The following is a 15,351-nucleotide window of genomic DNA, read 5'->3' on the forward strand; positions in this document are numbered from 1 at the left end:
TGCTACGCAAAACAATCCTCACCGCCGCGTATTTGATATAATTGTTCAAGGGTAGGGTATATTTACCACATCAGTATATTTCGTTTTGACATACTGACGTCGAAAAGTTAACTGTTCCAAAAACTTATAAAATATTTTAATCGATACGAAAACTCTAACAACAGAACCAACTGCGAACCATAAAGTACTATGAAAATAAACTGTTAATACAGAATTTCGATTATTGATTATAACTGTACACAAAAAAATTTTTGTTTATTATCTACGATTAGATTATGATACAGAACGTGGTGTCGATGTTAGAAAAGTTTTTTGACTGTTAACACAAGATTAGATACCGTATTTGATATAGTAGTAATAATGGAATTTAACTGATCTTCACAGCTCGTTTTCACAGCTCAAATCACTCGTACGTAAGTCGGATGAAACCGACTCCGTGGTATCGCCAAGTCACTTCGGTAACGTGTGATATATGCCGTACCTAACATACGTATTTTCCAAGAGTACCTGCAAAAATTATAGTCATCAATTGCCGGCAAGTGTATTACTTATATATTATTTGAATATCAACCTCTCTACTCTCTAATATTATATTTAAATAAGCATATATTATTGTGTCATGTGCAGTGTTGCGCAGCGTCTAAATCGATTCGTCTGGATAAATTTCCAATCAACTTTTTAATATTTCTCTTGATAATTTACGAGACCTATCCGTATTACTAACACCTAATCGTAATTTTATCGTATTTATACATCTATCTAGATCAACATAACCGGAAAAATGTAATTAAGTATTCAAATATTACTGTGGTACGGCTATTATTTTGATTTATATCACTTTTTTTTTTTTTTTTTTTTTTTTTTATAAACATGACTAGTATTACTATTTGATGCACAAAGAAGTTTTTCTTTTAAACTAAATAATAAATCACATCAAATAATATTCTGAGTAATTGTAGTAAATTATATTAATAAACATACACGTAAAGTAATATTAATACCAAGTTATAACTTCCCGAAAATAGAAATAAAACTATTTTTTAAAAATTGAATACTCATTTAAATGCTTTACCATGGACAAAAATATTATCTGTGAATCTATGTATATATTCAAAATGTTATAATTGTCTAAATATTTCTAAAACTGCCAAATAATCGTGTTGGTCTTATTTTATTTTTTTTTTTCTGAACTTAAGACAGGTTATTGTGTTGTATATTAGTAATGTAATATTATTATCATGCATAGACACTTTGATTATTGTCGTATTTAAAATCTTAGAATGGTCATATTCACGATAGAAAATTGTACAACTACATATAAGTGTATATACTTATGTCTCCGTTTTGAAGTCGCCTATATGTATGAGCTGGAGGTTTGACTTTAATGTGGGAAAAAAGCTACGAGATATAACGGTATTGTCGCTACGTAACATGTGTATTTCTTGAAGTGAAGTGTATTGATATTTGTATTTGTATTTAGTGAAACTCGACTATAATGTAAAATCTGACCATTTCTATTAACAAAACGTAAGTAGCTCAATAATATAATATTCGTTATAATTACGATGGGTGTGCAGACAGTGGTGTGTTTAACTAATTTTTGGTAAGGAATAGAAATTTATATGACGCACTCCCACACCTGATGATAATTTTGTATAATCCACCGAAACAAAAAATGTAGAATTCACAAAATATGCCCATATTTGTACATACAAGTATATTAGTGATTCTGTATGTCATTCATTGCTTAATTTAAGAAACTCCCATAATGTAACCAAACAAGTTACAATATTGAATATCATCACCGAACACAGTATGAAAGTACCCACCGACCCAATGATACATTTTATAGGAGCGATTTATGCCTATGCCGCGGCGCTAGTACAAGTGCATGATACATATGATTTCGGTATCCATACGGATTTCGAAACAAATCCTTTGAATCGAAGACAAATCGCGATGTTAAGTATAAATAGTACAAAGAATCACTTATAAAATGCATTGTATGTAATTTGTGATATTTGAGTAAATATTTGAATTTGCTTATTTCATCAAGCAAAGTTTATATTATCCTATAATCTATGTCGGTGCAATGGCATACTAAAATTAAATGCAGGTTTTTCAAAATATTCCGTCAAAATACATACAAATTAAATAAAGTTTTTGGTACCTAATATAATTATTAATCATAATATTATTATTATTTTATATGATAGATCATCTCTAACAATCAAATTAGAACTTTTTCCAAGAAACTCTTAAACGTTTATATTTTATTAATAACAATAAAGAACTTTTTGTTGTTATACTTTTGGTTGCAATCTGTACTTGAATGTAATTTATCAAATTTTGACTTTGATTACCTAAAATATTTTACTAATTTAATATAAAAAACAAGAAATAGAGTAGATAATATTTTAGATCAATTAATATTTCATATTCTCTACAGTATTTTGAACTTTTAAATACATTTTTAAAAAACACATTTTTGAAAAACGTTAGGAATATTCACTTAATATTTCAAATGTTTGATGCATAATATCAGAGTAAAGTTAACTAATCTATATATTAATATTGTCCGTATACTATAAAAAATACGTAAATATAAAAATAATAAATATTTAAATATACGTTTCGTTATGAAACAAACAGTTTATTTTAAATTTAGTTCAGTCCTAATTTTTTAAATTATAATTCATATTACCTTTAAAACATTTTATCAGTTTTAAATTATCACAAATATATATTTTTTTATACTAAAAAATAAATAGCTATGAAATATAAAAAATTATATTGAAATTTTATAGACATTAATACCTATCAGTATTTTGTAAAATAATTATTAATTATCAAAATCTGTGAGTTGGTTATAATCAGAGTTATTATAATAATTTAGTGCGCTTTCAAGAACAAAAGTGTAAAATATTTCGACTAAAAAGGTTTCTAGAACTAAAGGAGTATTTTGATTGTTATTTCTTAATAATCATCTTATTTTACGATAAAGCTCTATTCATGAATTCCCTGCGTTTACAACTAAACTTCTATCATATAAAAACTAAATAAATACTTTGAACATTATAATTGCACGGACATGAATAAAAACTATTTCTGTTAATAACGCTCTTCGTGATAATTCAATGGTATTTAAGTATTACTAACTTAACGAGTTTATGAGTATGCGTTTAGCCCTCCATTCAAGTCCACCCATAAGTTTGAAGTAATTTTAAACCCATTTCTTTTCAATTAAAAATTAATTTATTGGTCAATAATTCGAATGAACTAATAGAGAACCACAATTTCTCGATTTTCAAGTACACTATTTCCATTCACATCGAATCTAGTCATTTTTTTTTCTAAATATTTATAACTGTAATATTATGAACGTTGTGTTATTGTTAAAACACAAATAGTTAAAATTAGTGATGGGTCGAACTCTTCGAATCTCGAATCGAACCGAATCGAACTCTTGATGTTCAGTTCGAATCGAAATTCGAACTCAGCATGAAAAAAAAAAATCGAACCGAACTATCAAGCATCATTTACTGTTTGAAAATTGAACTTGAAAATATTTGTCGAACCTGACTTACTGGCCACGATAATTCGAAAACAAAATATTAATACAATTTTTCAAAAGTTATTTTTTAAAAATAAAAATTGATAATGATTATTTAGAAATAATTATACTATTGGCGATAAAAAGTGATAATTTGTAAAGTACACGTTATGCATTATTTATAATAATAAATGCTATTATTATAATAATAATGTTATTTTTACAGTCGCATGTTACACATACACCCTCCGCCGACCAAAACATTAATAAGTTGTTTAACGCCATTAGAGGCAGTGTATCTACATTCATAAATTAGCTATTTTCGTTTTTATCATATTTATTATAATGGTTAAAATCTATTTTGGGTGAATCCATGGTAATATTCCGATGCCGCGACTGTGCTGTTAATAAAAACATGTTAACAACTTACGTCTTACATTATAAATTCTACTAATCATTCTATATTTGTGAATTATAGTTATTATTATTATTTCTTTTTAAAATATTATTAAAATTTACTGATATTATTATCATATTACACTTAATACTCAATACTCAATGAATATTTTATAAGCTACAAGACAACACGAGAGAGCAGAATACTGATTTTGAAAAATAATAATAAGAAATTATCTAAAATTTAAATGTATTGTAAATAATACAATTACTAAGACTTAAAAGTTAAAATGTAGAATAGGTAATACGAAAACTTAAAATCCAATAGTAATTAATAATTATGGTTGGTTTAATTTGTAGGTAGGTACAATGTACACTATAAAAAGTATTGAGTTCGAGTTCGAGTTCGATTTAAAATCATAATAGGTTCGGTTCGGTTCGGTTCGGTTCGGTTGAAAAATCAGGGTTCGACCCATCACTAGTTAAAATATTAAACTATGAATGCATAAAAAATTTTAAGAATTACGCATTTCTAAAACACAAATTTGATATTTTCTTCCTTCTTTTAATTTCCCATTTTAATAGAAATCGAAGTAGTACAACATTTTCAACAGAAATAGACCTAGTAAATCACTTAGCTATTATTTTCTCTTATTGAAAGAAATGTTTCACCGTAAATCCTATACATTTTTAGACGATTGTCGGTAGATCACTCAATGGCTCAGTTGATAGAAACAACGATAATGATTTTGCTTTAGCTTAACTCATTAACTAGAAAAGAGGATGAAAATTATGTTGCGAACTCATTCGACCTAAAGGCAGTTAGCCTTTGAACAGTTTTAAAAATGTGATTTGCCAATTAAAGCGGTAGAATAACATTTAAAAAAAGCAGTTACCAACTACAAAGGTTGAAGAAAACTATTAAAATTAAACGAAAATAAGTTTTGTTGATTGCAGGAAAATTACATTTGAAAACATTTTGTACTTGTATTTTACCAAAATTTTTACATAAACGCTTGAGATAAGCGTAATTATTACAAAGAAACATATCATGAAAGACTTCTAATTGTTATTACATACAACCCGAAAATTTTAAAAACTATACTTATCATACAACCCAGGAATTTAATTTAAGAATAACACTGGTTTCAGTTTGTTGTTAGTTGTATTATTTGCTTAAATAAATAAATAACAAATGATAGTGATACATTTTCACATTTTAAAAATATTATAAACAGAAATCGTTCTTCATATTATACTAGAATTGATTATCTTCAAAATAAAAACTTAATTCAAATTGATAGTAAATGTTAGTCATTGAGGTGGTTCAATACGTGTATAGTGAAAATGAAAATTACTGATGTCCATTAATATTTTAACACTTGGGTTAATACCTAATATTTTCCTTGCGTATATTTTCAATAAAATGTAATGTATTAATTTTTTTAAATATAAATTGTATTTTATTAGAAGAAAATACCTAGTCAAAATATACGTTTTTTAAAATATAAATTTTTTTATAACGAAAAATGTTGCAAAGTAGTAATAATAATAATGTATTTGAAAATATAGAATATTGTTCAAAGAACTTAATTTCCGTTTCAAGGAAATTATCTGCTAAAAAATTAAACGTAATATAAAAATGATTTTATTTTTTAACCTCAAATATAAATTATTACCACGAACAACTAAAATCAAACTCAATATATAAATAATTATTATAATGCTCGTGTATATATTATTGTGAGATGGTATTAAGCGTATGGGTGATGAGCGTCAACCAAATTGAATGAGGATTTACTGGCGATTTTTAAAAGAAAACTGTACGTAAAATCCAATGTCTGAAAAGAATAATGAGTGTGAAAAAAAATAAGGAATAATAAAGATCTGAATGAAGGGTTCAAAAAGCCTGATTAAGTGGGTGTTTTTAAAAGTCAGATAATAAGTCAAGTCAGTATCTAAAAAACTGAGATCTTGCTGATATACATGAGATTACAATTTGGAAACCGAATAGAACAAAATAGAACAGAGAATTCCTGCTTGAGATAATAGCTAGGAGTTTATGGTCCAATAATGTTAAGGAAAAGTATAGGCATCATATAGTTATAAGAAAAAATACTGAATGACGTAGTGAATGCGACGAAGTGAAATAAGTGTGACAATAAGCACAGTAATAATTAAAAAACAAAATAATTTTCATCATTATACGAGATAGTCTTTTTATTATTTTATAATATCGTATATAATATAAAAAATATAGTGTACAATTTTTCATCGTGGTATGAAATATGTAAGATTTCAATTGATAACAAGTATAGAATTATATTTATTTACTTAGAATTCTAAAATCATTCATTAGAATGTTTGATTTTTTATTCGTTCATCATTAAACTTGTGCTAAAAAAAATGATTTTGTAATTCATTTTAAAAGTAATCTGAAACTATACAGTAACATATAAATAAGTTATAGTAATCTAAATACACTGGATCAATATCCTTAGGTTATTAAAATGTTCACTATGGAAAAAAAAATCCATTGAACATTTTAAGTATTGAACGAATAGTGTCGTTATTTTAAAATAAATAGTAAAAATCATTTGATGTGAAAATGTTTGGTGTACTTCCTTAACCTGCATTTTACTATTCAATTTTTAATCAATTTAAAATTCCACTGAAAATGATTAAAATTTAGTAATAATATCTAAATTCAAAGTTACTCCCATTTTATTGAAAACATTTCAAAAATATCGTAAGTCTATGATTTATTAAAAATATTTGTTACAAAATCATTAAATTTTCCAAGATATTTTCATAATTCGTTTTCAAATTTTAAATATCATATTCTGTACCTCGAATATTATCTTGCTGATTTATATGCATTTACTCGTATATGTAACCGAAAACAAAATAATAAAGTTGCTACTGTTGTATGTTATCATGTGAAATATCTAAAACGTTTATTCGCTAAAATAAATTATAATAGATAAAGTTGAGCGTAAAAAAAATATATGTGTATGCTACATAAAATCGGATTGCTAGCTTGCAACCACTACTAAAATACTATATATATGCATCAAGAGACTTTGTCTTTTTAATTAACTGAAAATAGGTTTGTAAAAATTATGAGTCATGAGCCATGATTTACGCGTAATTATTGTGAAATATTGCGAGCAAAAAATTGAAGTATAGTACTCTCGAAGATGAATTAAAACAGAAACAAACGAGTTTGATGTGTGGAAAAATTCAAGATATCGAGCACTGAAAATGGTGCAGACTTTTTAAGGGGAAAATAATTTTATTCAAGATAACTGAACGTTTATCTGCATAGTAGAAGGGTCCTATGATCATGCCACTAATATATCAATAATTATACTTTGAAAAAAACTTGTACAACAATTTTTATGGATTAATTTTTTTGTCAATAAATTCATATTATAATAAAGGTTCATGCATTTATCGTAAAATTATTAATAGATATTTTACTAGAAAACAACGTGATTCCACTAAGTCGCGTTTATAAGATTATCAACTGAAATACAATGGGATGAAAAAAAAATTTAATAAAACTCCTTGTAATCCATTAGTCTGCACAAATGTGTTAATTTAAAACAATATCTTAATTTTGCAAGTCCACGAAATCGAAGCGAAGTGCTACTAAAGAACACTTTTATAATCCTTAAACCAGTATAGAATATTTTGTTTACTAAAATAAGATTTATAAAGCTGCATTTGAAAAGAATTGAAAACACGTGGGTGCGTAAAAATAAAAAGATAACAATAAAATTCTTAGAAGAGTAATAATACATAAAAATCTTGAAGTAATGGAAAATTACCAAAAACTACGATTTCTTTTGGTATTTTATTTTATTTTTTCATGTCTATCGATAGTCTTATATGTTTGATTCGACGGCACGAGTGTTTTTATTTAAACAAGTCGAGGATAATCACATACCACGAACACACGCAATAACAGTCCCCAACTCGCATGCCATATACCGCGTCCGATTTATAAGTCCGAATTGAAATATAACGCGTGTTTAATTAATGGTATACCTATAACCACGTTAAATGTGTTAGAATTTAAATCACCGTAACCGTTTCAAACCCTTTAACAACACACGTGATACGTGTGTATTAAACACGGAACACCGTAGTCGGTCGCCCTGCGAAATGTATAAGATGTCTGTGGAGAAAACGTTCGACGAAGTGACGATTTGATTTATTTTTTATTGACTAAACAATTGATTAGTGATAACCGGGTGCATCCGAATGGAAACGCGTCACGTTATTGAACCATATATTTTTAAAATAATTTTCATATTTTTTTACGGAATCGCAATAACGTGGCGCAGTGTGACAGATAACCATATGATTGTCGCTAAGGTCGTGACGTAACGGTGACAAAAATGGAAGTAATCAGGCATTATTGCATCGCACCGTAACGCGTATGGGAATGAGAACAATCCTGATGATGGTCGTATTCCCGATGGATCACGCGGACTGCAGTTTTGCACAACGAAACCGATTCGTATAGTAATGATGGTAACATAAATTATTGAGACGCATTGAACGGGAAACGATGAAGCTATATTGATTAGATTATGATGTTTTTTTTTTTTTTGTGAAATAAAAGAAATGTTCTAAAAAATTCACAAAGACGACGTTCATTGAAAATTCTACCCATGTGGGTACTTTAGATAGTATTTCTTGATACGTACCAGTAGCTTTCAGGAAAATTGCAAAAACAAGCAAAGCCGCTTCGAGATTATCAACTTTGATTATTTATTTATTTGTACCTTGAGAACATACAAATATTCAAAATATTTAAAATTTAGACCAGTTTCCCGTGCATATCTAAATATCTCGGCGGATCATTGTAGTTGTAATTGTACTTTTACCATCAATACGACCAGGATTGTTATTTCTTTTACGTCGAAAGAACGAAAAAATAATATCAGCACGTGAAACGCATCTATGTCGTTCGTCTGAATATTCACAACGCCAACGATAAAGGGCGTTAAGACCCAAGCCCTAGCATTGTTCCGACCATTGTCCGTAAACGTGTAGCTGCTGTTGCATTGTTTCACCAAATCGCTCTCGAGAACGGTTGTTTTCCACGAGCACGATGTTTAATCATATTTCGAACGACGGTCACCGAATAACGAAACGATAAAATGTAAAAAGAAAGCATATTTTATCACGTGCCCCTAGGAACGAGGAGAGTTACGATGAGTTGGATATCGAACACTGGACGTCGGATCTCTTTTCGCTAACCGTTTGATGCGTACGGAAATCCAAGACCGGCCGCGGTATCAGGGAAGGGACGGGGAGCAGCGAACCGGACGGTTACTGCGCGTGGCCGTTCTGGCGTCCCTCACGTCCGTATCGGCTGTCACGATAATCCGGACGGACGACGGGGGGAAACGTTTTTCCGTGAGCAACAATACAACGACGGTGGTGCGCGGACGGACGTCGTGTACCGTTCAGATGGGACGCGGGCGTCCCAGATGGTGACATTACGGACCGCGATGACGGGACCAGATATTGCCGGTGAAACGTGACCACGTGTGTGCACTTGTTCCGTGCAGCGTACCTGCGAGTTCAACGGCGGAGGGAAGAGAAAAAAAACGTTATCGGTACCGACGTGCCGAGAAACCGGCAACCGGGTGTACACCTACGACGGCGTCCCGCGCGCGCGCGCACACAACAGCGAGAGAATACTACGACGGGAGGAGAGGGGTGGTGAAATCATATCTTCCGTCTTCCGCGGCACCGGAGAAAAACAACATATCAGGGTCAGTCGACGGCACCCCCGTCCCGTAGCGACCAACGCGCGCGCACACGCGAGCGGACGGCAGCGTTTAAAAACCGTTGCACCGGTACGAGTGTGTGCGCGCGCGCGCGTATATTCCGTGTACGGTATACATGTACGTGTACGACTGTGCGCGTGTGTACGGGATACATATATAAACATACGTGTAATACGTTTAATACACATACGTACATTGTACGTGCAGCGGCTGCGTGCGTGGTCGGGGTGCGGAAGCTGTGCGGGCGTGGTGCGTCCTAGTACCACCGCCGGTGCAAGAGGTCGCCCTCCTCAGCACGGGTCGGGGGCGGGATTTCGGCGGGGCGGGCCGGTGGGTGCGTGCCGGGCGGAGCGGGGTGGGGTTGGAGAGGTGCTCGGAATTATCGAACAGCGGCCCCGAAACCTTTATGACGGGGATGAAGCGCCGCGCGCGTACTCCACAGCCTCGCTACGCGCCTGGGCCGCGCTTGGAGAGCGAACGAGAGAGCGCACGCGGCGGAACGGTGGAACACGCTTGGGCGAGCGGGCGGACCGGCCGGGATGAACGGCGGGAGAACGGTGAACGGTGGCGGTGGCGACGGATTCGAGAGAGAGCGGACCACCGCCGGGCGATGAAGACGAAGGGACCGGGCGACGCGTGTGGGTCGGGGGAGGGCGCGTGCTGCGCGCTCCCCCAGCGTCCGCCGCCGCCGCCGCCGCGCGTAGTGTTGATAATAAACGAATACGCAGTCTGGCCGTGCGGTGCGCGACACACAGACGCCCGCGTACCATCGCAGCCGCTGTCGTCGCAGCCGCTGTCGTCGTCGTCGTCGTCGTCGCCGCCGCCGCCGGTGCTGCTGCTGCTGTCGTCGACGAGACACCGTGCCGGAACACGGGGACCGCGACATTCGTCCGGGGAGATAGAGTGATAACATCGTATCGCATATTGATAATAGTAATAATAATATCGGTAAAATAAATCATAATACGGGGCACGTCGTCAAACCGATTTCGTATTTTTTTTTTTTCCCCTCGATTTCGATTTATTAATATATTTTTTTTTTTTTCCTATTTCGACTACGTTCAATCTCGTCGCGCAAACATTTACCGGCGACCCGGGCCGCCGCGTTTCGCGCCCCGCATTAGTAGTCGTGGTGTAGTAGCGGTGCCCGCGTGACGACGACATGTCCGATTCACCGGCCGCTGCTGCAGCTAACGCGGCCGCGACCGCACCAGAAGATCCGGGATGCATCGTCGTGCCGTTGACGGCCACGCCGGTGCACCAACAGCAACAGCCGCAGCAGCAGCTCGACGACGCGCCCTGGTCCTCGCCGGCCAGACAGCACCAGAACGGCGGTTCGCCGGCCGCAATGGCTGCGGCCACGGGGTCGTCGCCGGACACGCCGCGAAAAAGAGGTATGGGGTTGAAGCACGGACACTCGCGACCGTATCCGTGTTATAAGCGTACGTGAAGGGGTGGTTAGGACGTAGACGTGCAGTGGCGTAGCAACGGAATAGTAATTTGCCCTATAGCGGTGCAAAATCTTACTTCGTCCGTTAATTTTATGTAACCTTTTCGACGTAAAATACGGAGTTTTCAAAGTTTGCCAAGAACCGTGTAGCGATAAACTTCCTTGGTCGCGCTGCATGCGCACGCGTTTCTGTTGTGTTTGGCAGTCGTGGATCCGAAGAGCATATAATTACTAAATAATAATAACGATAATAATATCATAGTCGACCGGCCAACGGTCTTAATACTTTAAGCGTGTAAGTGTATATGTAATGATAACAATAATAATATAGATGAAAGAAGCGTTTTGTTTTTTTTTCGCGAGCTTATTATTGTTACAACTATTTAGACACTGTGTGCACCAAGAGTTCCGGCGGAATATAAAATCGCAATAATATTATTATGATTTGTGTGTATGTTTATAACTACGAGTGTCGATGCAAAGCGACACCAATATTGAAAATACTTTTGTTGATAATATTGTCTGTGTGGTCGCGTGTCCGACGCTAATATTGTATATATATATATATATATATATATATATATATAGACAACATTTATACGTACGTGTATCTCGTCTATCAATAGGGTGGGGGAAGAAATGGCTAAGGAAATCCCTATTTCCGTATTTTTGCTTACTTTTACAATTCTCGAGCTTATGTATATCATTACACATAGTTTTCGTTATTATGCTACTCCGTCTACGTTCAACGTTCAAATCGTACGCCAAAATCTAAGCTCAATCGTTTTTATGTACAGTTACTTCTTGTTGTAAAAAGCATAATACCTGATAATTTTATTTTTTATTTTACGTATGCTCCTTGTTTCCTTTTTCTTTCTCTCGTTCTCTCCATTTCGCTCGATCTGTCTTTTTTCAATTACACAAGTGCTTAAAAATACAAACCATGGCTACGTACACCATAACTTTCAGGTTGTACTTTCGTGATTCCGAAATCATTCATTATAATATAGGTATTCTATCGTGATACAGAGTATTACGTCATAATTAATATGTTATAAAGGTAATTCTTACATTTTTATAATCATAACGTTGGTAATAATAACAATAATAATATAGTGTGCGATACACGATGCGCGCCTATAATATTGATTGATTCGCTCCGAACTTCGTCTTCGTTGTGTTGTCGATGTAGTTAGTGGTACTTATTTCATAAAAAAACATTCCATACTGCTACCCCGTCGACGATTTATTCCCTTACTTAGACTTTTGACCCCCAAATTTAACTCTCTGAGACGCGATCGTGTGCTGTACATATACCTATGTATGTATGTAGGTATACAATAAATACACGTGTAATGTAAATTAGATTATATCGAAATTGATGCTGTGTACGAGTGCGATAATGACACGCCATTAAATTATATATAGAGCCAATATATGTAGTACGCGTATACGACTTAAACCCATTCAACGGATATGATGACATATGTGTGGATGACCACAATAACAATTGCAAAATACTTACTACCATATTTGTGTAATGTTGAATTTTTTTCGAAACATTTGAAACGTTTGAAGAAAGTGTAAATAATAATAATTTAATACTCATCAAATACCCTTACAAAAATAAATTTTAGTTTATTGGTGCGACAATATTTTTTTTATCATCTTCTTTCAATCAATTATATTATTAGTCGATCGATGTAGGTTATAAACTTGTATGATTTTTGGTGTAAAAAATAATTTGCATACAGTTTACTGTTGATAATAAATATTTAGAAAACACAATATTTATTCGGTTTAAATATATGTATACAGCAAACGCATATTATTCCATTACTTAATTTATGTAGTATTACCTCATCCCCCAATTTTAGCTGCAAATATAATGGTTACCAACTCACTCAAATTTTGTGACCAATGAAAACAATTTCGTTTTTAAAAATAACAATACTGAAAACCACTTGAATAGTTTTTATAGTGAATGCCATAGTCAATTTTTATAAAATTAAATAATATAAATATTAAAATATTTTTGCTGTTCCTTTCGTTACACTAAATGAAATATAGCGCTTCTGCAAGTGTCTCACATTATTGATTCCTCTTCGGACTATTTTTAGACCATTAACTGTAAAATCACAAATTCAAATTGTTTTCTTATCTTTTCTAATTATATTTTTATTATCAACTTATTAATTAATACAAGGTATGCATACAAAATGAATTCGGTACTGCTACTCTTGATTAAACCTTATATAAATTATCTTTAACCATAATTACTAATAATACAATTATAATATACATTTTTCTATTGCAACTATTAATTATATCAATACTACAATGTTTTAAAATGAATATTTATTTTTTAATTATATAAATACATATTTATTCTTTAATAGTAATATTAATTGCATATAATGAAATAAGATAAACATTAGTTTTGTAATTATTCATAAAACGAAACCTAGATAAAATATAATTGTATTTAAAAAAAAAAAAAAAAAAAGGTAAAAATTTTAATTTAGTTATTTATTTAAATTTTATTCAGTAATGAAAATATCAAAATATTTAATTGGCATAGAAAATACAGTTCATTTCAATTCATTTAATTGTGATATACTCAAAAATGTCAATTATATTTTTAATGAAAAAATGTGGAAATTACAGTTTTATTTTTTATTTTTTTCTATACAATTTCATGGTACAAAATATTTACTCAAAATACAACTGTACAATAGACAATTGTCACACCATTGTTCGGTCATATGCTTTTTCTTCGCTCGATCAATTAATGCATTTTCAATTAAACAGAAACCATTTAACATTCGTCATTGATGTCGAAACAAATAATGTCAACGTACAGCGCTCGAAAAAAATGTTTAATATACGTCCATCAATTATGTGATTGAAGTCATCAATATTCATAGTTGAATTTTCTGGAAACAGATTTACAATTTTATAAGTATTACGAGTTTGGTCATGTTTTCTTTGGTTTTTCAAGTATTAATAATAAAAATAGTAATTTAATTTATTGATTCTAACTTAATAATTAAAATATTTACTATCTACATGTTCATTAGTTTAATTACATTTTGGCGACTTTGTTGTCAATTTTTGTCAATTTTTTCAATTATTGTTATAACTTGATTTTTATTTTTCATAAAATTTAAATTCAAAACCTATACCTATATTGAATTCAATGATATAAAACTATTTTCTTTTTTTTTTTGTTTGATTATTCTTCAACAAATATTTACAGTAAGTCATTTAAAATAGTCATCCATTCATTTTTATGTACAGATAACTAATTATCAAATTATTCGAACGAATATGAGTTCTAGCTATTTATAGTAACTTGATTTCATTTTAACTTAATTGCTATTTCATAATCTGCACTCTGTTAGATATAAAAAGTGTTTATACGAAATTTTTGTTTATTAGTAAAAATATGCAAAAATATGTTAAATTCCTATAAAATAGTTTAGTAAATTTATATTAAAAAATTAATTATAAATAAATGATAAAAAATTAATTAAGAACTTATAAACAATATACTATAAACGAAGGTGTACTAGATGGCGTAGTTATTATTAACTCTGAAAAACAGAAATGTTAAGAAATAATTGATAACAACAATTTGTTATTCAAATTATAAGATTTTATTTTTAATGAAATAATAAAATGTATTGTTTAAATTAAGTTTAATATTGTATTGTTAAATGAAAAAGTAAAGCCATGTGTCTGTCTAGTGAGAAATATCCATATTGAATGATCCAAGAACAACCAGAGAATTAAATAACAAAAAAAAACTACCAGATACATTTAAAAAATGACTACATAAATAAAATAGTATTCAAATAATCAACACATAAATGGTACTTTTTAGATTAATTTATCCGATGTTTTTTTTTACTCTTGTAAAGTTACCATAAGCACCAATTGATCTATCACGGTGAGCGGCTTAAATTCCTAATATCTATAGTGACAGTTATCCTTAAATACATTGATTAATAATTATATTTACATATAATTTGATTTTATGATATGCATAACAAGGCTGGCTTCAGTTCTTTGCCTGGAGAGAGGGGGCAATAGTTTTCACTGGGTATATATATATATATATATATATATATATATATATA

The 15,351-nt window shown here is 31.8% G+C and overlaps 1 protein-coding gene across 5 annotated transcripts in view; it reads left to right on the forward strand.

The window, feature by feature from the left end:
* The window catches only part of LOC112679480 (solute carrier family 12 member 6), a 309,155-nt gene that overhangs the window by 248,976 nt on the left and 44,828 nt on the right, over nucleotides 1-15,351 (forward strand). Inside the window, exon 1 of one of the 5 annotated variants that reach the window (XM_025549298.1) lies at nucleotides 10,494-11,153. The exons of the other annotated variants lie outside the window; for them this stretch is intronic. Coding sequence (XP_025405083.1) covers nucleotides 10,922-11,153 — 232 coding nt within the window. The 5' untranslated portion in view covers nucleotides 10,494-10,921. Of the gene's footprint in view, nucleotides 1-10,493; nucleotides 11,154-15,351 lie in introns of those variants that run through there. 5 annotated transcript variants of the gene reach the window in all.

The sequence above is a fragment of the Sipha flava genome, unplaced genomic scaffold (assembly GCF_003268045.1).
Source record: "Sipha flava isolate LNK unplaced genomic scaffold, YSA_version1 163_pilon_pilon, whole genome shotgun sequence".
NCBI lineage: Eukaryota > Metazoa > Arthropoda > Insecta > Hemiptera > Aphididae > Sipha > Sipha flava.